This window comes from Rhododendron vialii, chromosome 10a (genome assembly GCF_030253575.1).
Source record: "Rhododendron vialii isolate Sample 1 chromosome 10a, ASM3025357v1".
Classification (NCBI taxonomy): Eukaryota; Viridiplantae; Streptophyta; class Magnoliopsida; order Ericales; family Ericaceae; genus Rhododendron; species Rhododendron vialii.
Genome location: NC_080566.1, coordinates 6611524 through 6638655, shown reverse-complemented (window position 1 = coordinate 6638655; position 27132 = coordinate 6611524). Strand labels below are relative to the sequence as shown.

The 27132-nt window shown below is 39.7% G+C and overlaps 4 protein-coding genes across 4 annotated transcripts; all 4 read left to right on the top strand.

Annotated features, from left to right (window-relative positions):
* Nucleotides 1–533: 533 nt before the first annotated feature.
* LOC131304544 (O-fucosyltransferase 27) lies at nucleotides 534–7894 on the top strand. Its single transcript, XM_058331795.1, has 10 exons — nucleotides 534–898; nucleotides 1458–1542; nucleotides 3623–3693; nucleotides 3779–3867; nucleotides 3993–4236; nucleotides 4445–4557; nucleotides 5010–5100; nucleotides 5210–5338; nucleotides 5828–6381; nucleotides 7061–7894. Exons 1-10 carry the CDS (start codon nucleotides 698–700, stop codon nucleotides 7530–7532), a joined length of 2049 nt encoding a protein of 682 aa, XP_058187778.1. The 5' UTR covers nucleotides 534–697; the 3' UTR covers nucleotides 7533–7894.
* Nucleotides 7895–9197: 1303 nt separating this feature from the next.
* Nucleotides 9198–10168, top strand: LOC131302812 (F-box only protein 8-like). The gene is made up of 2 exons (XM_058329606.1): nucleotides 9198–9583; nucleotides 9739–10168. Exons 1-2 carry the CDS (start codon nucleotides 9198–9200, stop codon nucleotides 10166–10168), a joined length of 816 nt encoding a protein of 271 aa, XP_058185589.1.
* A 2456-nt stretch (nucleotides 10169–12624) lies between these two features.
* Nucleotides 12625–13623, top strand: LOC131302811 (putative F-box protein At1g47790). Its single transcript, XM_058329605.1, has one exon. It carries the CDS (start codon nucleotides 12625–12627, stop codon nucleotides 13621–13623), a length of 999 nt encoding a protein of 332 aa, XP_058185588.1.
* Nucleotides 13624–17102: 3479 nt separating this feature from the next.
* Nucleotides 17103–18687, top strand: LOC131304543 (uncharacterized). Its single transcript, XM_058331794.1, has 2 exons — nucleotides 17103–17680; nucleotides 18118–18687. The coding sequence occupies exons 1-2, from the start codon at nucleotides 17267–17269 to the stop codon at nucleotides 18217–18219; spliced, it is 516 nt and encodes a 171-aa protein (XP_058187777.1). The 5' UTR covers nucleotides 17103–17266; the 3' UTR covers nucleotides 18220–18687.
* The last annotated feature ends 8445 nt before the right edge of the window (nucleotides 18688–27132 follow it).

The window sequence follows — 27132 nt, the reverse complement described above, 5'->3', positions numbered from 1 at the left end:
ATTATGTGTTCAAATTAGTTGTATAATGTAGGAATGACAATTTACTCTGGTCTATCCCTGCCTCCGATCAGTCCCCGGTTCAATAAGAAAATGGAGCACGGATAGTATTTACGTTCCCGCCTTATTTTACTTGAATGTGCCCTGATTAGAATAATTAATTAATAACTTGTAATAAAAAAAAAGTAAGAGAAAGTTACAACCTGTAACGGGGCGACGATGGGGACTATAAAACCAATTGATTCCGACCCGCCCATTCCGCCCGATAGTAAGAACAGTCTTGGAAAAAACAAACCAACAAAGCAATGCTCCTCGAGCACCGTGTACAATAATTCTAACACCACATCCATTTACACACTCAATCACACACCCACACTCACAATAATGGTGGGGCCCACACACACTGAATGTGTAGTGTGTGCGGGCTCCACCCTTGTTGTGAGTGTGGGTGTGTGATTGGGTGTGTGAATGAGTGTGGTAGTAGAAGGACTCCACCGTATAATCTCTGCACAGAACATGACGTGTACGTGTCACGACCTCTGTTGTGCCTTGACTACCCACTGGACCTGACCGCTCACCTTCTCTCTGCTTCTCTACCCCAGATTAAATGTTTATCTAGATAGAGAGATAGAGAGAGCGAGAGAGTCTGTTTGTGGGGTTGTTTTGAGAAAGAGAGAGGGGGTGGGAGAGGTGGGTGGCAATGAAGGGGGAAGGAAAAATGGTGTTTTTCAAGTCTAAGATGAAGTGGGTTGGATTGCTTGGGATTTTCCTCTCTGTTTTCTCTCTCTTCATTCACTTTCTCTTGGCCAGATACACCGAGGGAGGTGTTTCTCAGTACCAGGCTTCAATCACAATCTTCTCCTGGAGACCCATCTTTGAAAATTCAGATCTTTCCCCAAATGTAACCCTCCTCGAACTCATCTCATGCACTTCTTGCACTTTTTCTTTTAATTGCTTGATTTTTACAGTTTTATTAAGTAGTACATTGGAAATCTGGGTTCCCCCTTTCCAACAAGGTTTTGGGTTTTGCAATTCATGTGCTTTAAGATTCAATTATGACTCCAGATTTCTATTTGTTTTCTTTCTATGCTTATTTTCTTTCTTATTTGTTTCTTTGTGGTTTTGTTTTCTGTTTTCTTTCTTTGGATGAGACCCAGATGGGTTTCTTTGTTTCTTTACCCAAAATAAACTTTTGAAGCTGTTTTTGCTTTGTGCTTTGGTGAATGTGTTTTCTGAAACATATGCATTTTTGAAGCACTTTTGGTTGTGAATAATGTTTATTGGATCTTGTTAATTGGTTAGCAAAGCTTAAGAAATCTGTATATTTTTTTATTACCTACATTTTTATGAAAGTGCAGCCATTTTTATCGTCATGTTAACAAAACTCAGAATTTGTTCATTCTTCCCTTAATTTTTGTGCAAAATGTAGGACTATTGACTCTGTGGTTTCCTTATTTCAGAGTCCACTATATAGAAGACTATGGGGTCCTGTTAGGCAGCTTCAGTTTCTACACCCACAGGCAAACCCTGGGGGAGATTATGCAGGTTAGATTCTCGTGCAAGTTACACCTATGTTAAGCTCAGTTGGTAGCTCAACTGATTATTCTTTTATACTGGTAGTTGTTACTTGTACGACAATCTCTGTCCTCTTGATTGGGTATATTTATCCCCAATTTTGGATTTTTTTTTGCTAAGTGAGAAAGGTTGGGAGGGAGAGACCAGAGTTGCAACCCCTCAGGGAAGAGGGGCTCCTAACTGCCATAACATGTTCAGCCAGTGAGCTATTTTACTAAAATATCCATTTGAACAAGTCATTCCAGTGGACAAACTTAAATTTGTGTTGAATTGACATGTGTCGACTTTTATGTGGAAGATAAATGGTAGAAGTAGCAAATTTGGATAGAGGACGATACACGTCATGTTTGGTTTGGATAGGATTTGAGTGAATAAAAAGGTTCTTTCTTGATTGGGTGAGGAAATGGTTAAAATAACTCATTTCGGTATTAGTTTCAGCAAAAGAATTGGAGATGAATTTAGGTGTTTTTTATTCAAATTTTTTTATTTTGAGTCAAGAAAAAGGGTAAAGGCTGGTGATGCTCTGAAGTGTCAATGTTCATCTTCTTTGGAGTATTTTGATTTATTTAACCCTTTTCTATTGGACAACTGAAAGGGAATGAAAGCCTTTCTCTTTGGTCCCCTTTTGGTATTGGACAACAAATTGATGAGAGATAGATCTACACTTACAGATTTCTCTGTTGAAGATTATCAGTGTTCTAAAAGTCGGCCGCCTAGGCCAACTAGTCCCTGCCTAGGCGCTAGGTGGTGGTTCAACGCCTAGATTTGGAAGCCGACTAGTCGGCAGACTCGGCACCTAGTCCCATCCTAGGTGCTAGGCGGTCCTTTTCTGCCCAACTAGCTGATTTTTAGAACATTGGAGATTATTGATTGATTTAGGTGTATTCTTTTCGGATGAAGCTTAACTTTGACAGAATTGCCCAGAGTTCAAGTTGTGCTTTCGTGAGCCATACAAAATTCATGCAAATGGTTGACATTATATTAGGAACCACGAAGTGAGGCTAAGTGGTACCTTGCATGACTTCCATGGCTCTGTCATGTAATTCTCAGATTGCTGTTATTTTCTGATCTAATAATACTGGGATGCAGTGGCGTAGCCAGGAATATACATCAGTGGGGGCATTATAAAAACAAAATCTCCGACGATAGCCAACTCCCGACAACATCCCACTGACCCATGACTTGATGGTCGTTAGTGATGCGGCGTGATTTTCGTGTTGATTGTTACATCATGTTACAAAGGAGAGTTTTCAAGTTTTGTAGTACTATTTTGTTCACCCATGCACTTAAACACTAGGTGAACATGTGCGTATTACTCTTCAATAAATTCACCGAATCTTTACTTTGATATGATTGTAGACATTGATTTTGTGGAGCTTATTTGTGTAACAATTCAAACAAGTCATTCGTATTTTAACAAGTATTTAATCTAATAACATGTGTCTTGCTTTAAATATTTGGTAAACTCAAACTACCAATTTCAAAAAAAAAAAAAGAAAAAAAAGAGGTGCAGTGGGGGGCAGGTGCCCCCAGTGGGAATAAGGTGGCTCCGCCACTGCTGGGATGGTCTCTTTTAGAATTATGTTGTGAATTAGGCATCTTGTGACACTAGAATAGTTGGTGTACTTCTATAGGAACTAGATTATGGGTCCTTATCAAAGCTTATTGCAAGAGGTTTTGGTGTGGTTCTATATAGCTTCCAGAAACTGATATTATTTTCGTTCTTTGCAAGGATATGTACTCCATTTGTATCATCCTGAACTAGTTCCCTTTGGCCCTGTTTGGTTGGGTGGACTGATAATGAGTGCATGTAATCCTGCGAGAATAATAATTCTGTGTTACCGATACCACATCCCCCGATGCATATGCCCTTGTGAAAGCCAATGTTAGCTTGAGTTTATGTTTTATCTTTGTTAAATTTAAGACGGAGATTCATGATTTGATATATGGTAAGAAAGATTGACACAGCTACCTATTCTTATTGAAGTGGTTTACTTAGTTCTTTTTGAATCAGCAGTATTGACTCGCTAACTTAATTTGCTGTCCACAGCTCCCATTTTGCAGACAACTGGCTTTGTTTTTGTAAGGATAAGAGGAGGGTTTCATGAGATCAGAAACTCGGTGAGGTCACTATGCTTGAATTGCCAGCTATCTCAGTATTTGAATATAAGTAAGGGATCTACTGAAAAAACTTTTCACCTTGCAGATATGTGATGTTGTTGTAATCGCTCGGCTTCTTAATGCTACCTTGGTCATTCCTGAGATCCTATCAACCACAAGCAGCAAGGGAATTAGGTTTCTTCAACTTTTTATTTTCTCTTTTTCTTAAATTACGAAGCATTATCAACGTTCCATCAATGTCTAAGTCTTGTTTTAGGTAATCATTATGACTAATCTATTTTATGGTGCGTTCAATGCAGCTCTGAGTTCAAGAGTTTTGCCTACCTCTATAACGAGGATCAATTCATTGCAGCTTTGGCAAAGGACGTCACAATAGTGAAAACCCTCCCGAAGAACCTCAAAGGGGCTAGAAGAACTAAGAAAATCCCTATGTTTAGAGTGTCTTGGTCTGCTTCTCCTTATTTTTATCTGCACAATGTTCTTCCAGTATTAAACAAACATTCGGTGGTTGAGTTAGTGATCTCTGATGGTGGATGCTTGCAGGTAGTGTCAGCGTTTATATGTGTTTTCCATAAAACAATAATAAAAAGTTCCAACTTCCAAGCGTGCAACTGTGATTTTCCAAGTGATTTGTTGTACATCACCATGATTATGTTGAAAATGCATTTAAAGCATAGTCATACCTGTGGTTGACTTCTGAAAGCTTGAGTTTACAATATGACTAATACTCTTGTTTACTTGATTTTACTAGACTCTTCTTCCCCCCAATCTTGAAGAGTACCAGAGGCTGAGATGTAGAGTCGCTTTTCACGCCTTAACATTCCGACAGGAGGTGCAAGAACTTGCGACTAAGATATTAAACAGGTCAATATCTGTCTCCTTTTATCTATTTTGCAATCATATGTTACATGGACTCGTCTACTCATATCGTGTGCGAATATGTAACTTAAGTGTCAGATTCATCTAATTCCATGTCAAGGACTGGAGGTACTGCAAATATTCATACTCCTTTATCTTTCCTTGATTTATTAAGTTGTTTACAAGGTGCCATTGATCATTTTAAGCCTAGTATTTGAGTTTTATGCATGGGCCACGATGAAGTGAGAATAACTAAAGTATGGTATTTGTGCGAATGTCCATCTAAAAACTTTGACGCATCTCCCACACCCTTACTCAAGTGTCAAGTGTGTGACAGGTACTTTAACATTTACAAGAGTCCATCTGACATCTTTTTGTGGAAAAAAAAATTGAGCCCATGTGACAGAGGTGCAATTGATTATCATTGGGGATTTTTGCTTATTTCCGCTATTAAACAGGTTAAGAGCTCGTAGACGGCCATTTATAGCCTATTACCCAGGGATGACTAGAGATGCTTTGGCATACTATGGTTGTGGTGAGCTTTTCCAGGTACCCGCTTGAAGTTCTGAAGGCATGATTCTAAGTGTAGATTTTTGTGCCCCCAAATTCAAACCTTAATTCAGTGTTTATTAAGTATTTTCCTTCAAACTCTTCCAAGGATGTACATACTCAACTTATTCAGCACAGACGGTCATGGATGATAAAGCGTGGGATTGTCAAGGGGAACCTTTCTGTGAATTCGGCTGAACAGCGTCTTAATGGTTCATGTCCACTTATGCCTGAAGAGGTGAGAAGCTGCACTTTTAACCTTCAGCTGTAAAATTTCTGTGAAAAGTTGTAGGGAAATAACACTCTACTTATAACCTGTAACATTCCCATTGTGTGAAGTTTATGGTGGAATGTCAATGTCATCTCCATGATTCAATCAGACTATGCCTGTGATTGGAAGATGGCCTTTTGTGGACTAATTTATCCAGGGAAAGGAAACTAGATGGAAATGAAGAAAATAAATTTAGCTCACTGCTTTACGTTCTTATGTTGTCTTGGATCCATCCATAAATCCATTATCCAAAATCATGTGAAGTTTACTGACACCCTTTCGAAAATTCTAAATAGATGGATAATGATGCGGATATGTTGAGCTACATACTTGCACGTGATTGATTATCTCCAATTGTCCATTAACCAGTGAACATATCTGTTTAGTGGAAATCATCTAGAGTTAACGGATATATACAAGCTTATGAATCTATGATGAGAAATACTGTTTCTGCAGATTGGCATTCTTCTCCGAGCATATGGTTATTCCTGGGACACAATTATTTACATCTCTGGAGGAGAGGTGTTTGGTGGACAAAAGAAGTTGATTCCGCTTCATGGAATGTTTGAAAACATTGTGGACAGGACATTCCTAAGCACAGGATGGGAACTTAGTGCACTATATGGTCAGGAGGCTAACCTTGTTGATGAATATCCGAAAACTCGACCTTTTTTTAAGGAAGAAATGAGACGTGACTCATGGAAAACCTCGGGCCCACGTCCTCGCCCGCTACCACCACCCCCAGCACGACCTAAGTACCCATACAATATGGAAGGTTGGTGGGGTTGGGTGGCTGAGAGTGATAATGAGCCTGAGAGTACTGTTACGGAGTTGAGGATGAATGCTCATAAACTCCTATGGGAAGCGATTGATTACACGATATGTGTTGAAGCTGATGTGTTTGTTCCTGGATTTGATCGCGATGGTATGGGACGCCCGAATTTTGCGAGCTTGGTTATGGGGCACAGGCTCTATCAATCAGCTGCATTTAAAACATATAGGTTGGACAGGTAATTGGCTTTTTCGGCACTTCTCTGTTTGTTGATGTGTGTGGATGTATCAAAGAGAAACATCATTAGAAAACTTGAATTGGAGGCAACATAATTTAGGGTAAACCTGATTCATGTTATCGGCCTGATACTGATAGTAAGGGGATGGACGCTATTACTAGTGAGACGACTACTAGTATTGTATGTTCATGTTTGTGGGATTAGCTGCCCAACGGGCATGTAGTCCTTCTCCTAATTGTTGCATCCAAACACCAGAGGTGTGGTCCCCTCGGATTGTAGTCCAGTCTCATGTTTAATCTACCCAATCGAGTGGGACCTTAGAGTAAGTTGAATCCGGGTCTCACAGAAGTTTATCTTTTATGTGTTCTCACTTCTCCGTTACCGTTCCAATGTTTTCAAGTCTGGCAATCTCTAGTTATGAGCATTGTGAATCATTGGCATGTTTTCACTAGTCCAACAACGAAAAAGTTGATTTGACTAGTTTTTATCACGTCCAATCAATAGGAGTGGTAATGGCGTATGGAATGTTTCATGTACGTAAAGAGAGATTCTCTGCTCAAAAAACTTGGTTTATTTGCTGTAGCATAAGACTTTGTGGTGGAAACCGATTAATTACTTGTGCATCCATTTCAATATTCTGTTACTGGTTCCTAAATTGTATTTTTGTGCTCCTTGCCAGAAGAGAAGTCGTCAAGCTTTTAGATGAGACCCGTGACCACTTATACGAAGCCAACCACACTTGGATAACATCAGTACGCAGACATATGAGAAAAGCCTTAGTGGAGGGACTAGCACACGACTCCACAAAATCGAAGCCGCAGTCTTTCCTCTCTCACCCGCTTCCCGAGTGTTCTTGCTTGCGGCGTGGCCCTACCGAAACATCATTTCATGCGTCAAGTCCTTCGATTCAATCGCAAGTCGAGGCCTCTCTTGGTGTTACCCATCCTTGCCCTGCTTGGATGAAGGGTGAGAGAATCTCGCAATCAAGAGATGAAAGAGAGGAGGATCTCGACGAGAATGATTCCTCCTCATCTGGGTTTTTCTTCCAGCATAGTGTCGGAAGTCATGGAAGTCATGGGGACGGAGAAATACACAACAAAGAAGATACTCAAATGGAGGATCAAGAAGAACTAGAGGGCGCAGAAAGATAACTACACGCTAGTTTGGCTCGATGGTCGTACATATCTTAACTCACTGACCTTGAGGAATAGTTGGAAAACATTCGACAATGGAGATTTCGGGGTTCCTGAATTTTTGCTCTAGTGGGTGGTCAGATTTAGCTGCTTGGGTTATGAAGTTTCATGGGTGTGGTGTTCTCTAGTGGTGTTTATACATAAATGGAGAGCTGAGTTCCAATGAAGAGAGCAAAATGGCTCTGTTCTTGATATTGTTTTGACCCAGGTTCATATTTCTTTTCTTCCTTGGGTTAGTCTGTTGAAGTTAGAACTTGATTAGCTAACGTAGTTCTAACTTGTATACCTACTTGAGTCAATGTTAATTCACTTTTCTTGTATTCTCTTCTCTATGCATCTTTATATTTCTATTCTTCTCATTTTATTTTTTTGTATTTACCTTTACCTTGTCCTAATGGCCTTGGCTTCTAAATTCAGGACCTGTTTGATAGCAAGTTTTGTTTGGAGTGGATTGGTAATGAGGTGGAATTAAGATAGGGATTGGTAAGGAGAAGAGATTGGTAATGAATATGTTTGTTTTGCACCGGATTAAATGATAGAAGTAATATCTATGATGTTTGTTTTACATGAGATAAGATTAGATTAAAATATTTATTTCCATTTTTACCCGTGTGCAAAATGGTTAAAAAATGAAGCAAAATGGTAATTGTGTCAATCTATGGAAAAAGGGAGGACATAAAAGTCTGTCAACTCAAATTCCAAGGGATAGGATTGGTAATAATACCCCTTTCCATTTGTGGGATTGACAATCCCATAGTACTCTTAATCCCTCCTGCCAAAATCAAGGGCGCCGCTATTCGCAGCCCTCTATTTACTCCCGTAGCCCACTAAATTTCGGTAAATGATTGTTGAAAATCATAAATAACATTTCGGTAAATTGCTGTTGAAAACAAGATTATATTTCGGTAACTACATGTCGAAAATATGTTCAACTTTCGGTAAACAACTGCCGAACATGCATTTTCGGCAAACATCTGTTGAAAAAAATATTATATTTCGGTAATTGGACGCTGAAAATATATCTCAATTTCGGTAACTAACTGTCGAGTATAATTGAAAATTTTTAACGGGCTATGGGAGTAAATAGAGGGCTGCGAATAGCAGCGCCCAAAATCAAACCAAACAAGATTCTTCAAGCCCAAACCATTTTATTAGTCCAATCCAAGGCCTTATCTTGTTATCAAATATGGCCTCACAATTTGGTTACAACCACACACTTGTAGAAACTCGGGGTTCATGCTGTGCCCATGCATGTTGGGTCAATCCGAGCCGAGCCGTCCATGCTCGGCAATGGACGATTTAGATTTCATCATGGCCGAACAGATTCCAACCGTTTGGCCGAGATGAAATATGAGTCGTCCAGTGCCGAGCATGGACGGCTCGAATTGGTCCAAATGGTGTCCACTATGAGTCTCACATAGATTTGTGCCCAATTTTTAAGCATAGATGACGGTGTGGGACCCACTACAAGTCCTACACAGACTATCCGAGCCATTAGCTAAAAATGCAGGGACTCGACCAAAGGTCGGCGCTGGAGTATAGCTGTGCATCAAGATTGTGTTCTGGGCACCACCAAACAAACAACCCAGGGTTTCAACTTTCAACGTTCTTCGCCTAATCAGCATGGCGATTGATGGGGAGCTTCCGGACGATGTGTTGAAGGAGATTCTGTCGGGACTTCCGGTGAAATCCCTCCTTCGATTCCTTTCGGTCTCCAAATACTGGTACTCTCTCATCCTAAACCCTAGCTTCGTTTCCCTCCATCGCAATCTCGCCGCATCCATTGCCAAAGACACCAACGCCCACTGCCTCCTTGTCAAGCGTTTTCCCCACGACGGCGGCGACAACCTTTTCTGCGGACCTGACTGCAACGAAACTTCTCTCTTCTATGACAAACTTGTCCTGTCCTTGGTCCCCGTTGAAACCCCGGTTGGCGATTTAGATATATCATTCACCGGTCTAAACGTTAAAGATCTCAACCTCTTGCATTCTTCCAATGGCCTGGTCTTGTGTGCCGCTAATAGATCCACAATCGTGATATGCAACCCAGCAATATGACTATATGAGACGTTAGGGTACTCCCTCAACCGCCATATGAATCGAGGTGGACTACTTATTTAGGGTTTGGATTCGATCCCATTTCCAATGATTATAAAGTCATTAGGGTCGCCACGCTGTACGAATCCGATATTCGGTCTTTCAATGAAATCGATAGTCCATTTGAAAAGTACGATGAGTGTACTGAAGCCGGACAAAGAATCGTTGATGAAAAAGTCCTAGTATATAACATGAGTTCGGATTCTTGGAGAGAAGTCCGCACTGTCATGCCCAAAGATGTTGAATGTAGTTTTTGCCCTTCGTTAATTGGGGTTTTCTATTGGTTGGCTTGCGATTCTAGGTCAGGAACCAGGTCTATTGTTGCGTTTCGAATGAGCGATGAGGTGTTTGATGGAATGCATATACCTAAGAAGTTGTTAAAATGCTTGCAATCTACAACTTATGTTGACTTTTGCGTAGTGAATGATTCTCTTGCCTTGGTTCTTTTACCCATGTCTGGCGTCCCCGTTAATGGACAACTTCCGGTCTTGCTTTGACATATGGGTGATGGGTGAGCTCTCTGATAAGGATTCTTGGACTAAGAAGTATACTATCGGTCCCTTCATTGGAGGACATCACTTTGAGTTAGGGTTCCGGCAAAACGGGGAGTTTCTTCTCGTGAGAAGCGGACTGCTATTTCAAAATGGCAAGGAGGTTCTCGAGAGATGTGGAGCTAGACAGCTGTTTTCATATAACCTTGATACTCAAATGATAAAAGAGTATCAAGTTTACGATGTGCCGTTGTGGGGAGCACATTCTCCGTCGATACAAGTTCTTCCTTACATAGATTGCTTAATTTCGGTCAAGAGACGTTGATCAGGACAGGTTCTGTGCTCTTACACAATCTGCTGTTAATCAAGATCCTCTTGGCAGTACTCTTCTGCTCAAGCACTGTGAAACTAAAACACATTTTTTCAGGTCATTTGTGTTTCTTGTTTTCCATGTAGTTCAGTTGGTTTTTCTTCGCACGAGTTACTGGTTTCTTGACCAACTAGTCCTTCTCTCTGTCTCTCTTGGACAAATTGATCAATTCTGATTGTGTTGTGGAGAAAAAGCACTGTACAAGCTTTAAAGCATAGTATTTGCTGTTGATTTCGTTTTTGGTTTTGACACTGCAGATGTCATCCTTGCGCAATGTTTCTCCTTCAATTCTCTCATTATCTCATCCATTCGATATTACTTTTTGTCACCGTTTTGGAATTTCTTCCCAGGTGGGTCAGATTCATCTGTTTGGGTTATTATGAAGTTTCATGGTTGTGGTGTTCTACTGATGTTAAATACAGAAAGTCTACACACACATACAATCTGTGCACAGATTGTGCACAGATTTTGTTGTGGGGCCCACCACGGGTCCCACACAAATTATCCGAACCGTTCATTAAATGTGAAATATTTTTTCAAGGGTCCCTATAAAAAATAATCTCAATCCGATACCTATAGATACTCGATCCAATCATATAACTTTTCATTATCCGAAAATCTGAATGAAAAGTTAGATGGTTGGATGAAGCACATATAGGTATTGGATTGAGCTTATTTTTTACGGAGACCCTTGAAAAAATGTTTTACATTTAATGAACGGCTTGGATGATTTGTGTGGGATCCGTGGTGGGCCCCACAACAAAATCTGTGCACAATCTGTGCACAGAAATCTGTGTGGATAGCACAGCTCTGTTAAATATCACATAAATGGAGAGCTGAGTTGCAAAGAAGAGAGCAAAATGGATCTGTTCTTGATAGTGTTTTGCCCCAGGTTCAGATTTCTTTTCTTTCTTGGGCTAGTGACGCTAGTCTGTATAATAAGAACTTTGAATAGCTAACCTGATTCTAACTTGTATACCTAATTGAGCCAGTGTATATTCTTCAAGCCTTCTCCAAGTACTAAAGGCCTTGGCTTCTAAGTTCTAACTTCAATGTTGTTACAACCAGGAACACTCACACAACTCTCTAGCCTCGTATGGAGAGTGTGGTCTCACATCATGGTACGTTGTCGGGAGATCCACATAGACGGCTTAGCATGATGTTGCCATTATGTGAATTCTCAGCGCCCATAAGTGAGACCACACACGGGCGATTATATCATTATGCGAGAGGATTCGTAATGTTTGAGGGTTCAAATGAACTTCTCACCTCAGAAATTGCGTCATTTTGTTGATTATCACAAAAATACTTCTACTGGTATTTGGGTACTAGGAAATTGGTACTAGGTCATAATAATTGAAATTTTATATTATTTCAGAGTTGAGAGTAGGTAGATATTTAGCCAAACAAAGCCTAGTACAGTCTTAATGCACTTGTGCTCGAGTGAAAAGGAGAATTAGGGCGAGAAAGCGCATTTTGGAAACATCCATACTACTGAAATCCCAGAATAGAATTGGAGAGTAATTTTTACACTCCCTCTTTTGATATCTACACCCCCTATCTGTTTTTTAGTATTGAAAATGAATATAATTTCTTTTTTGCTAAAAAAAATAAAAAAAGGAGTGTAGATATAAAAGAGGGGTGAAAATCAATTCCCTATAATTTTGTTGTGGGAGACTTAGCCAAAAATTCTTCATATTTACATTTTTTGAGCTGAAGGACAAACATCTTATGCAATCAAACATAAGGATAAATGAGCCTATGAAAGTACTTAAAACATTAGGGTACTCTATATATGAAAGTATATAAATCACTAAAATCCTATAATAGAAAAGTGCATTATAACATCCCATGAGATTGCCTAAACATGTTTTTGGCCTTATGGCGAAAAGACTCAAAAAATTAAAAGACCTCCACTGAAAACTATTTTACTGGCGTTCTTTTTCTAAATGAAAATTATTTTACGGGGCTAATTTTTTGTCCACGGCCAAAATTATTCTCCTGGAATTGGAACCAAACCAAGGCCAGTTTTCGGAACGTTCTCTAATCATTACTCGTTCATCAGCACTACCCCATCATATAGAGTATCCCCATGGCCATGGCGATCGAAGATAATAGTATGCCGGAAGATGTGTTGATGCTTATTCTGTCTCGTTTCCCCGTGAAGACCCTCCTCCGATTCAAGTCCGTCTCCAAACACTGGTACTCTCTCATCCAAAACCCCATCTTCATCTCCCTCCACAATAATAGTAATCGATCCCGGAAAAACGAATCCCTCCTCGTCAAACGATTCCTGGAAAAGGATTCCGTACCTACCCTGTCCTTGGTCTCCGACGAAACCCACTTCCACGATTTGTGCATACCTTTCGCCAGTCCACAGGTTAGACATCTCCACCTCTTGGGCTCTTCCAACGGCATCGTTTGTCTCGGCGATTCCTCATCCACGGAATATGTGTTGTGGAACCCCGCAATGAGAGAATTTAGGGCACTCCCCCAACCTCCTTATCATACATGGCGCACTACCAATCTGGGGTTTGCTTTTGATCCAAAAACCGATGACTATAAAGTGCTTAGAGTTGCCACTTTGTCTGAATGCATGAATAGCTTTTATCAAAGAGTTCAAATCTACAATATGAGTACGGACTCGCGGAGAGAAATCATCTTTATGTTGTCCTATGGCTCTTGGCCTCGTCGTTCGACATGGTTGGATGGGGTGTTTTATTGGGTGGCTGTTGATGCTAATGGTGGTTGGAAAATTATTGGTTTCCACATGTTCGACGGATTGCTCGAACAAGTATTTTTACACGAGGATATTCGCGTCAACTGGATGTCTAGGCTTTGCGTTCTGAGGGACTCCCTTGCCCTTGTTACTTCAGGGTTTGACGGTTTGATTAGAGAGTCGTGCCTTGACATATGGGTAAGGGATGGAAAGGGAGTTAAGGATCCTTGGAATAAAAAATACAGGATTAGACACATTTTAAGACGTTATGATGCATTGGGATTTCAGCAAAATGGCGAGCTTCTTCTTTTGAGGGCAAAAGATTGCCAGATGGTGTCATACAACCTAGGTACCTGTTTGTACCACAATTAAGATTTCTATTTTTACCCGTCGATCAGGTGACACGTGACAGGGGTAAATATGAGCAAATGTGAGGATAGAATGGACTTAACTTAATGATTCAGAGTGGAGGTGAATCGATGGTGAAACTATAAAAAGTCTTGTCCATCGATTGGCCTACACGTGGCGTATTCTTGTGGCATTTTGGACCGTCGATCGGGTGACAGGTGTCAAATGGACGTGGATCCCATGATTCCACGATTGAAGAGGATGGAAACCGCAATCAACGAGACAATTTTCTCAACGTGGGCATGATCGGCAGTTGAAGGAGGTTCATAATCAGAATCCGAAGAAGTTTTCAACTGCCACTTTGGGGGGGAAGTTTTGAATTCAAATGTAATGTAAGGAGGCCTATTTAAGTACAAGTTACTAGCAGTTTCAAGGACACACAAACAACGCCAATCAGGCCTTTATCTTTTCTTTTCTAGGAGTAGAATTAACTTGTAATTGTTCACTCAATCATCTCGATTGATTGTTCTTCTACTTTGAGGGTTAATAAAGTCCATTTTGTTAATCTTCTTCCATACTTCATCCACTTCATTGTTTGTTTCCAAAGAAGTCCTGAAATACGGCAAGGAACCAAACTCCACTTTTCACATCCACATTCCAGCAAGCTTACAATACAGTTTCCCGTCGATTCTCCGTCGATTGGAAAGAAAACAAGAATTTTGATAACAGTACCAAACACATAAAGAAGTATGATTTGAGATTACTTGGGTTTCTAGTTCTTTTCTACACAGAGAGCTTAGTTTCAGTCAAGAGACCTGTTTATTGAGACATGATATGTGCAAGCAACCTGCTCAAAATATGTATTCTATACAACGTCGCAGATTGACCAATTGAGGTATAATAAAAAAAAAGAGGTTCAAGGATAATTTGATCTGTCCTTTTGTTCTCACTTTTTTAATTTGAATAACAGGTTTGCTTTGCTATGGTATTACTCTTGGAGAAACTAAAAATTGTTGAATTGTGGTCATGTTTGGTATGTTTTCCTTGTCTTGTTAACTATATTGCCACTTGCATCAAAAGACTGTGTTAAAGGCTATTCTCTTTACAAATTGGCCCAATGACACTAATGCGGCATTTGCTAGTTATGAAAACAAATTTAAGATTATAGCTTCTCTTAGGTCCTAGGAAAGCAGATAAACTTGTTTGCGGTAGATTTAGACTATTGGCTTCTATTTGCACCCTTGCTTGCTGATGAAAAAGTACAAATATACAACTTGACTACCGAATCTAGGAGGGAAGTCTGCATCGCTGTGCCCAAAACCAATGATTATAAAGTGCTTTGAGTTGCCACATTCTACGGATGTTATTATTACATAAATGGAGAGCAGAGTTCCAAAGAAGAGAGCAAAATGGCTCTGTTCTTGATAGTTTTTGACCCCGGTTCAAATTTCTTTCTTTCTTTCTTGGGTCAGTCTATAGAAGTAAGAACTTTGAATAGCTAACCTACTTCTAACTTGCATACCTAATTGAGCCAGTGTTCATGGTTCTTGTATGTTCTATACATCTTCGTGTTGGACCTGGGTGCGTATTCTTCAAGCCTTCTCCAAGTACGGAAGGCCTTTGGCTTCTAAGTTCTAACTTCAATGTTGTTATAACCAGGACACTCACACAACTCTCTAGCCTCGTATGGAGAGAGTGTGGTCTCACATCATGGTTGTCGGGAGATCCACATAGACGGCTTAGCATTATGATGTCGCCATTATGTGAATTCTCAGCGCCCATAAGTGAGACCACACACGGGCGATTATAGCATTATTGATCGTTAAAAATGCTTTTTAGGACCATGTTAGGGCTTGAATCTTAATGAAATTCTTATAACAATACAATTATTCTAGCGGTTGTTTTGTGCCAAAACTTATGGATTATTTTTGCGAGTTCATATGTGCGTAATATATATTGGAAAAGTCGATAGATACTTAGATGTAACCTTGTTTGTTTGGGGTCTCAAAACTCTAGGTATGGGTCTCCAATAAAATTTTCCTATCTAAAGTATCTTTCATTACTGTAAAAAAAAATCTCCCCCAAAAACCCCGAACTAACAAGTCCCCATGGCGATTGAAGATAATATGCAGGAAGATGTGTTGATGCTTATTCTATCTTGTCTCCCTGTGAAATCCCTCCTCCGATTCAAGTCCGTCTCCAAACACTGGTTCTCTCTCATTCAAAACCCTAGCTTCATCTCCCTCCACAATAATTGCTCGCGGAAAAATGAATCCATCCTTGTCAAACGATCGACAAAATATTACGACGATTTTTCACTCTCCTTGGTGTCCAACAACACTGCTATCCTCAATCAAGACGTACCTTTCTCCTGTTGACATGATGTTGATGTCGACCTCTTCAGCTCTTCCAATGGCGTCGTTTGTCTCGCTAGTTCCTCCAAAGTTATGTTATGTAACCCCGCAATGAGAGAATTTAGACTACTCCCTCAACCTCCATATCCCATGAGGCGCACTAGCCATTTAGGGTTTGCTTTTGATCCCAAAACCAATCTATCTATTTTAATATATAAAGGGGGAGCACCAGTTTGGTGTTTCCCCGGTCATGTATTTTCCTTTTCTAAAATACCCTCTAAAGAGAAAAAACACACAAAACAAAATACGGAGTAGTTAATTGTAGGGATATATTAGACATTTTAACACACAAAAAAAACTCCCAAAAACAGTTAACTGTTAACACACAAAAAAAACTCCCAAAAACAGTTACCACCTCACTATATGTCCAGATGTCCTCAAAACACCCCTTTTTCCTTCAACTGCTCCGTCCATTTAAAAGTTCAACTTTACTGGTTAGTTTCATAGAAAAAAACTGCCAAATAGCGCCTCACATGAGAAAGAGAGAGCCAGAGGGACCATTTTTTGTGAACGAGTCTGCCAAATGTCAAGAAATTTGAATAGGTTTGTACCTTCATCTACAACCCATAGCTCTTTACTCTACTCATTCATTTACCTACTTTTGGATTTATTGCTTTCTATTTTTCTTCATTCATTTTTTTGGCATGATCATGTAACCTGAAGATGTAGTTTTGTGGGCCATTTTTGAAGATGTAGTTTTGTTGCCATTTGATAATTGGCCAGACGGATACATGTACAAATATATCTACCGTCACGCCTGTTCGATGCACGGGATTACAAAAACAAAAAAATTGTTTCGTACTCTTTTATATCCACATCTATATATGCTTATATATGCACAATTTGACTCACCAATCACTCTCTTCTCATGCCTCGACTGTGAGTGGAGAACCAAATTTGACGGAACATATTGGTCTCCTTTAAAGCCCTACTAGAGGCCAGGACACATGTGTTGCATGTGCAAGTCGAATTTTCACAACATATGTGAAAATTTGATCAAACAATAAGTGGGAAATATTTTTACAAAAATGTTGTGAAAATCCGACTTACACACGCGTCGCGTGTGACTGGCCTCTAGTGATTATAAAGTGCTCAGAGTTGCCACATTCTATGATGATTTTATGCACCAAAAAGTTCAAATCTACAATATGAGCACGGATTCGTGGAGAGAAACCGTGGCTGTGGTGCCCAAAGATATGCTATTCTATTCTCAGCCTAATCGTTTGACATAGTTGGACGGGGTGTTCTAATGGATGGCCAAGGATCCTCATGGTCGGTTTAAAATTATTGGTTTCCACATGTTCGACGAATTTTTCAAACAAGTATTTTTACCTGAGGATGATATTTGGATTACGTATATGTCTACCGTTTTCGTTCTGAGGGACTCCGTTGCCCTTGTTGCTTCGAAGTGTGGCGAACTATGGGAAAGGGATGGAAAAAGGGTTAAGGATCCTTGGGTTAAAAAGTACAGTATTATTCCCACTTTACTACGACGTTATGCATTGGGATTTCGGGAGAATGGCGAGCTTTTTCATTTGAGGGACAAAGATCACCGGTTGGTGTCCTACAACCTTGATACCCAAGAAATAGAAGAGTTTCATGACGCATACGATGATCCGAGATCAATTGACTTTCAAGTTCTTTTCTACACAGAGAACTTAGTTTCGGTAAAGAGACGTGTTTATTGAGACATGATTTGTGCAAAGCAGCCTTCTGTCCTTCTCTTTATATGAATTCTTCGCAATGTCGCAAATTGACCAATTAAGCTGCAGGGATAGTTTAATCTCTCTCTTTTTAGCTTTTCTTTTTTAGTCTAAATTGGTTTTCTTTTTTGGTAATGGTATTACTGTTAGGAAAACTAAGTTTTGTTGAATTCTGGACATATTTGGTGTGTGTTTCATCGTCTTGTCATCTAAATTGCTACTTAGATCAAAAGCTTGTTTTGAGGGGCTATCCTCCTCCTAAATTGATCTGGCGACACAAATGTGGCGTTTGCAATAGCTATGAAAACATATTTAAGATTAACAGCTTCTAATAGGTCCTAACAAAGGGGTTAAACTTATTTGCGATAGATTATTGATTACAACTTCTATTTGCGAGATAGATTATTGATTACAACTCGAGTACCGATTCTTGGAGAGTAGTCCACATCGCTGTGCCCAAAGATGTGTACTTGGGCCTCACCACAATTTTTGCGCTTGGTTGAATGGAATTTTCTACTGGTAGGCTCCAGATTCAGGATGTACTAATTAACGGGTCAATTGTTGTGTTTCGCATGAGCGATGAGGTGCTTGACGTAATACCCATACCGACATTGATTATTGTCCGACATACTCTGTTTCTTGGTTTGTTTTTGTACCGAGCTTGGGCAAACCGGCGTTAAGGAGTCTTGGACAAAAAATGCAGTATATATAATGGCCGTTCTTTGAAGGAGATCATGACAGATTTAGGATTTCAGTGAAATGGCGAGTTTGTTCTTGGGAGATGTGGAGTACCATTACTAAATGGCGAGTTTCTTGTTTACCGCAGAAAAGGAGAATGGCGATTTTCTGCTTGAGAGATGTAGAGATAGGTAGGTGTATTTTGTATTTTTAGTATGAAATTGTTACTCGGGACGTTAAGGATATCAAGTACCAGACATGCTGTTATGGGGAGTTGCATTGTCCGTGGTTAAAAAGTTCTTTTGTACAACGAGTGCTTAATATTTTCTGTATAGAGACTCCTTGAACTCCCACAATTTGCATTATCAGACCTCGCATTGAGGGGGGGGGGGGGGGGGGGGGGGGGGGGTGGACCGTGAACACTATCCGGGAGAGAGGCCACGTGACTCTTGAGATCGAGTCTCCCAGTGGTTCTTGATCGCTGTCCCTCTTCTGCTTGTTTTACTTCTGGCGAGTTTCACATGTTCAAGCTTGCCCTAGTCCACTGAGTTTTGTTATATTGAACGTCAAAACAATCTCCATGAGCATTCACTTGTTTCGTGATGCTCAGGGCCAGCCCTAGGCGGTAGGCCCTAGGCATAGGCCCACCAGCCGACCGCCTAGGGCCTTCTTTTTTTGTCCAACTATAGGGCCCCGAAATATAGGAACTATAATAAATATTGTATGTCAAGTTTTATACAACAAAGTGAGCCTGGTGAAGTGGTACGTTCTCTGTTTTATAATCACGAGGTCGTGTGTTCGAGACCTTTGATTTTTTAACTTGTGCAAGCTCCATTTTTAGAACTCGCCTAGGGTCTCAAAAATCTTAGGGCTGGACTTGGTGATGCCTTGGTCCATTATGAGGAGGGCTCCCTAGCTAACAAATACAAGTAATAACTACAATTTCTAAACAAGAAATCACCAACCTACACACACAAAGATGATCTTAGAAATTAAAAACATGCATAAATGATATCCTGAGGATCTACTTGCTTACGATAGTATGTAGTACAAGGCGCTCGCGGAGGGCATGGATGCGAGTGCCCTGTATAGTCTTTGGGCCTTGGACTGTAAAGTTCAACGGGCTTCACATCATTCAAATGACCTCGAAGGAGTTGATAGCAAATAAGAGATTTCGAATTTGAGATCTTAGGAGGGAACAAATTCCTAAGTCTATCTCAGGCCTTGATCACTAGGTATCTAGTCAGCTCTCCACCGCAACGGAACCCAGGAAGGATTTTTGCACTCTGAGCTTAGAGCCAAGAAAGTCTTGTAGCTAACTCGAGGAGCTACTAGACGTTTGCCTGTTAGCCAATTATTTTCAAGTTCGTTACTAATCGAGGTGCTCATGAGTGGGCCAGGACACCCGGTTACTACTTACTAGTAATTTGAAAGTGTTTTTACAAAAAAGTGGTGTGAGACTATCATTTTCTTATGAAACATGAAAGTCCCATTTGGTTCTTTGTGAAGATTTTTTTTGTTTTTGAGTATGATAAGAATGCATTGGTTAGACATGTCAACTAGCAAACATTTTGCTCAAGAACGATATCAAGTTAGTTTTCTATATATGTTATGGTAAACTCATGTTGAGTTTTGCCTGGATGTTTTAATGATTTTTTCCCTTTCTCTCACAGCCGAGGAGGAGCATTTTCAGCTACTTCAACTGCTTTGCAAAAGCATGACCTTCCTGGATCAATTTCATTCATTTTCAAAAAATTTCGTGTAATGATATTGTACACTTGTTTTTAGTTTTAGGAACGATGATGTGTTTGCGAATCCTATGAGGGCATGTTGATTCTTGTGAGAAAGGAAATTAAATCGGTGGAACAGTTAGCCATAGTTAACTGAAAATTTGAATGGGGTAACCAAAAAACTAGCAGGACTTTGCCATATCGTTTACCATGCATGTTTACGTACTGTATAGATGACTTAACCAAACTGTGCAAATAAATCAGAATTTTTGCAGACACGACCAATGGGAGGACCATACATAGCAACAGTCAATTAGGGTCAATTACAGCTCCAAGTCTAAAGGCAAAAGGGAAGGAAATCTCCGAAGAAGAATAACCAAGGCGAAAGTTGCACAAATCACCCTCTTTTTTCGCTCCGGAGAGAAGTTCATAGATAGTAATAGTGAAAGTGCAGTAATACAATGTATTACTAACAGTGAACAGCATTTTCCTTGTCAGCGCAGTAATACAACAACGTATTCCTGACAGAACAGAGATTTCCTTTCTCTTGTATTGCTTCGTATTTTTAGCATTTGACAGAACAGAGATTTCCTTTCTCTTGTATCGCTTCGTGTTTTTGCATTTCCCAACTACCAGTTTAGAATGAAACACCACCATTAAGTAGTAACACCATACCACCAAAAGCAATCATGTAAGAGCTTCCAAGTTTCAAGGAGATCAAAAAACGTTATGCGAATCCGAAAGTTGAAAGTAAAGAGAAGCCAAATGTTACTAGCGTTCAAAGTTCTTCAAACCAAGAGCTAAATCTAGTTTCACCTAATGTATTGTGACATAAAATTATCTTAAAAACAAGCTAGGGAATAGATGACGGTGATTGTTTTCTTGTGATGTGAGATCAAGAAAAGAACATCAGCAATGTCTGGTCGAAGCGGGGCAAACAATGAGAGAGAGAGAGAGATCTAATGGGTTGAATTTTGAATTCAGATCTGGTCCTTAACTATTTGGTTGATTGCCAAGATTTAACGGAATCTAGGGATGAAGATTTGATAGATAGTTTTGCTTTCTAATGAAACTTCGTTCGGGCCGGGGAAACAGTTTGAGCATGAATAGTTGTTCAGTCAGCTCTCCAATAGGTTGACACTTTTGCAAAACAGCTCTCCGTTGTAAAAATAAAGGGGTCACGACATTCCAAACTTGTGACTTGTGATCGGATGAGAGGAGAAAGAGGAGAGAGAGTGATCGGGTGAGAGGAGAGACAATGTTTCAATCTAAGCCGTCCAACACAATTTTGAATAGTCCGAATGCGCTACTCGGACATCACGTGGGCACGGCCATATAGTACCCACCCGGGGCACCCTAAAATTTCTCCCAAACTTGTGACTTGTGATCGAATATAACAAATTCCAATTGATAATAAGAAAACCAGCTCTAAAATCTAACTTAACTTCAGTGGTCGCAATAATTACAATTATTATTATTAATAGATACATAAAGCATAAAAAAAACAAACCTGATTAATATATTGAATTCAGAAACTAAACCCCTAACCCAACTTATTATTCTAAAAAAGATCTCATCAACAAGCTACAATAGTGATGAAACCTCTATCATTACAGAAATTAAAACGAGAACAAAATCCTAGACATGGCTTTGTTTGGTTTAAGTCTTAAAAAATTATTTTTGAGAGTTGAGTGGTAATGAGTGGAAAGAGATAGAGAGAGATATTTATTGAAAATTGTGCCGAGAATTAAAAGTTACTCTCAGGCCCCGTTTGATAACATTGATAGATGTGTGAGATTCGTAAGGAGATGAAATTAAGATTGAGATTGATAATGATAATGGATTAGTAATGAGTATGTTTGTTTGAAATGAGATTGGATGATGGGATTATTAATATCATGTTTGTTTGAGATGAGATTAGATGATGGGATTAGATTGATAGAAGAAATTGGTAATGAGAAGGAGTTGAAATTGGATTATGAATATCAAGTCCCACGGGGTATTGCTAATACCCCTAATGACCGGATTAGACATCGGATAGGGTTGGCAATGGGGCGGGTAGGGGTGGATACCATGATCCCCGTCCCCAATCCCTGAATCCAAATCCATTCCAATCCCCTCCCCGATCCCCACCGGGGAATTATTTTTACCCTCCATCTCCTCCCCAAACGGGGAACGGGGATCCCCATGGGGAATTGGGAATCCAACTGAAACCACAGGCAAAATCGATATTCTTAATCCGGTATCCCTCCTGCAACAAGACGCCAAGAACAAACAACACACGCAAAGCTCTTTAAAGCTTCGTTTCTTATTCTCTCAACACGACGCTATTTCATGAGTTTCCGACGTGAACAATATTTATCAGACGTGAACAATATTTATCTGACTAAAACTATCGATTTGAGCTCTTTTTTCTACTAATCTTCTATCCGTGGTAAGTGAATTCAATTACTTCTATGTTAATTGACAGTGAGATAAAATAGTTTCTTTCTTTCTTCCTCACTTATGTATATATAGGACTCCTATATAATTTTCATTTATATATATAACTTATTTTATATATATATAGACACACACACACACACACACACACACACACAAACGGGGCGGGGATGGGGCGGGGACAGACTCATACCCATCCCCTACCCGTTCCCCATTTTTTAAAAAAAATTATCCCCATCTCCTATCCGATCCCCAAAAAATTCCCGAATCTCCAATCCATTTGGGGCGGGAAATGGGGTAGGGCAGGGTGGGGCGGTCGGAATTGCCATCCCTGCCAATGGACTAATAATCCGGACCCCTTTTTTATTACCAAACTAGGTGCACCTTCGTGCACAGCACGAATGCATACCTGTTGAAGGAAACAAATTTTGATAGAGATTAGAAGAGCATGATGCAGTAGAAGAGCATGAAAACTTGTTCCTATATAGATTGATCAAAGTAGCAAAAGCTTAGATGGTTTACGCACTATAAGAAATCATGATTTTCCCGGTATTTTTTAAACACCAGCAAAAGTGAAATGAATGCTGACTTTTACGCTGGTAAAAATCTTCCAGGAGTTTATCCCAGCATTTTCCATGAACACTATGACTGCCGGTGTTCAGCGTTTTTCATGAACACTGTGATTGCCGGTGTTTACAAAACGCTGGGAATAATCCCCGCGTTTTTTCCAGCTAGAACCCATACCGCCTCCAGCAAGGGAATTCCCCGCATTTACTAAACACCGGGAATAGTCTTACTAATACTTTTTTTTACCCATTTGCTATTATTTTCACTTGTTCATAATTCATTAACAAACATATAATAAGTAATAAAGTAAGAAATACACACATACAAACAATTCATAATATCATACAAATCTGCCTATCATAATTCTAAATGAAAAACATATTGTCCAAAAAAATTGACAATATTTTCTATCAAACCACATACAATGTCTCATAATTATACATTGAGTACACTACTCAACAAATAAAAAAATGCTTTCTGAATTGTTCTTGTACTGATGAGGTCTTCAAGAAATGAAGAGCACTACATCAAAGCATCACTGAAAACCAAATAGTAGCACCTTCCTGTAGAAGCATTTAAATATCATCCTTGGCAGCAACAAGGAATATATGCATCAGAAATAGAAGATACAGCATCAAATTGGGAACAAATTGGACTGAAGACAGAAGCTAAGACATTAAACCAACATGTACTCAATGCTTGGCATCCCAACTGTTGCCAAATTCAATTCAAGCAATTCTAGTTCAGTAACATTACAGTAAATTAACAAAGATCTGCCTGCAAGGGGGAACGAAACAGAAGCACCTTCAGAGTTGTGGAGGTATTTTTACATGCTTGTGGCTAGAATAGAGCACGATACTATAGAATTCTTATTTGTGCAATGTAAGAGAGATGATGACAGGTATCAGAGAAGAAAATAGTTTGCCATATCATTTTTGTGCACCAAAAGCTGGAAAAAAAATGTAGTAAGATTCCTAGAACTACCACTCTCCTGCATGCAAGCAGCAATAGCAGGCAGCTATCAGTGATAGAAAAGTGGCCATTTTCGTTGTTCGTATGTAAGCCCAACACTTCTATTCTATCTTCTAGCAAGACTCGTATATTTGTAGGAAAACAGGTCCAGATTCCAATACTAAAAGGTTGAACTTAGGATATTAAACTTCAATCTCAAAATTGCAGTTCAAGCATTAGCAATCCAACTGTTATACCCTTTCAGCACAATGTCAAATTGATGACTCACAATGGTAAAATGACAATTTTAAGTCAGTAAAATACTTGTTGAAACCTACCTGCTCCACTAAGCACAGAAATCAAAATGCTTGATATTGGCATCTGGTGAGGCCTCAAGAATGTCCTTCATCTCCAATTACTTGACCATCAGAATCTAAATCCTTCTCAACATTTCCTTCAATGAACTGCACAAGTCAGCGAAAAAGAACCTTTTATAAAGGAAGAGCCCTAGTTCTATTCTAAAAACAAACATTAAAATAAAGGAAGACAATAAGGAAAGAGAGTCCAATATTTCTTAAGAAGTAAACGAAATTAGGATACATCAAAGTCTGTTTAATTGAAAGAGAGTCCAATAAACGGGGTTTAAAACAAATGCTGAGAACTAAGTTCCGTGAAACCTACTTTTAGGACCTATTTGATAGTAGGATTACCAAAGTGATCTGCAAACCAAAAACCATGCTTGGAGTGATTTCATCAGATGGATTAGGAATCCCATGTGTTGCCCAATCCCCCCAACTGATGGGATTAGCAAACCCAAGTGTGGGGTATTATTGCTAATCCTGTCCCAAAGCGTACATGATGCCTTCGTATATATATATAAAGTTAAAATAATTTATATGTAGGCATATATATAGTATGCAGGCATGAATAATAATTAGACAACTACATAAATAATTTAACCATTCACAGCCAAAACAATGACATAAAGGCAGTTCTATTGGAGGACACTTGATGCTTCTCCATCAATCCATTTCTAGCCATACAACAATCTGATGAGAGAGTGAGAATAGCTTGGGCCAAATGCCAAGAATTACACAGACTCATTCACTCAACAAGTTGGATTTTAGAAAATTATAGGCCTAAGATGACGGCTAGTTGCATAGGATGGGAAGTTTGTACAATGAAAAAGACAAAGTTAAGAACACAGCTCTTCTTTGTCTATAGTAGTTTATTTGAGGGAGAGAGTAGAAGCACTTGAAGCTTAGATTGAGAGTCAAGTTTAGATTTTTTAGTTGAGACGATCTGGGAGATAATTTGGGATACTTTTCTGCAGTAATATGGATATGATGAATATATATAATGAACAATGGGGTCATGGGCCCTCCATTTGTACTCATCGAATCAATGATATTCCCTACTAATGAAAAAGAAAATCAAAAGCTTTTAACTCAATCAAGTAGCCCTATCAACAGAATCCTGAATATGTTGCTGAACGGAGAAGGAAAGTAACGACAGAGAGGGAAGACAAAGAAATGAGGGCTGCAAGTGTTGTTCACCACACCACACTACACTAAAATTTTCAATATTCCAACCCCAGGTGCAAATCTTATCGTCCAACAAGTAACATGACAATTTATAAATCAGAGAAAAGTTTAGTCAAGCAAATCTGGATCATGTACTCTTCTGCTATAGGTGCTACAAAACTCAAGCCTCATTAATTTATTATTGGGCATCTGAATTACATCAAGAAACCAACATCTCACAAATAAAAAAATTTAGAAACTCCATGTAAGTTATTGGGCTTTCTTTACCAAATCGAGAGACCCAGAATCAAGAACTAATAGGTATATTATTTGGTGTTCTTAACACCTGCCATGGAGAGAGAGAGTGTGTGTGTGTGTGTACCAGATCTATGGCAGCGACAGATTTTGGAGCAGGAAAAGTGCGATCTTGGAGTTGTACGTGTAAAACCTACCTCTTGCAGCCGATGAGTGACTCCGACGCCGCCACTTCCATGAGACAGAGGGAAACATAGAGGTGAGAGAAAAAAACAAAATCGAAAAGCAGGAAAAGTGCGATCTTGGAGTTGTACGTGTAAAACCTACCTCTTGCAGCCGATGAGTGACTCCGACGCCGGAGAGGGAAACATAGAGGTGAGAGAAAAAACAAAATCGAAATCGAGATAACCCTTAAAAACACTCTGAACAGGAGGTTGAGAGGTCAAGAGAGATTACCCATGAATATCGGCGATCAAAACGTTGACAATCTTCGTTCTTCAAAGTTGAAAGCACGGAGGAGAGAGAGAGAGAGATGTTGCAGCGGTGTGTAAAACTTCTGGAAGGGAGGGAGAGTAAAGTGGTGGAGAGGAATAGTTGAACGGGAAGAGAAAGCGTGTACTCCCACAGGAATGACACATTTTCAATTGCCCTCCAAGACACTCGTAATTACCGAAATAGAAGCACGCAAATGGACACAATTACCCCCAACCTCCAGCCTTGAGGTTGCCCAATCAAGGGACTTAATTGAAAAAATCGAGCCAAAAATTGGCATCCCTCAATCCCGTTCTTATTATTTAGGAGATATTTAGGAGATACCGAAATAGAAGCACGCAAATGGACGCAATTACCCCCAACCTCCAGCCTTGAGGTTGCCCAATCAAGGGACTTAATTGGAAAAATCAAGCCAAAAATTGGCATCCCTCAATCCCGTTCTTATTATTTAGGAGAATGGATATAGAGTATTAATACTCTCGTGGGATTGGTATTCCAATCCCAAGTCCCAAACCTGTTATCAAAGGGGGCCTCAAAGTTGGGAACCAAGCTTATTGTATATGTTTGCCCAGGAGGCTTCAGCTGCGGACGTCCGCAGTTCACAAAATGCGGACTTTGCTCCGTAGCCGTTGGATAAGTTAAAAGGGAGAGAAGCGCGGGTTAAAAGAGCAATGAGTCGGGTAAAAAAATTGTCCTCGGGTCATCCGGTCTTCTCAGCCGGATCTAACAAAACCCCCCAAATCCCCTCGTTTCACCCCTTGAAAGCGGAGCAGCCGGA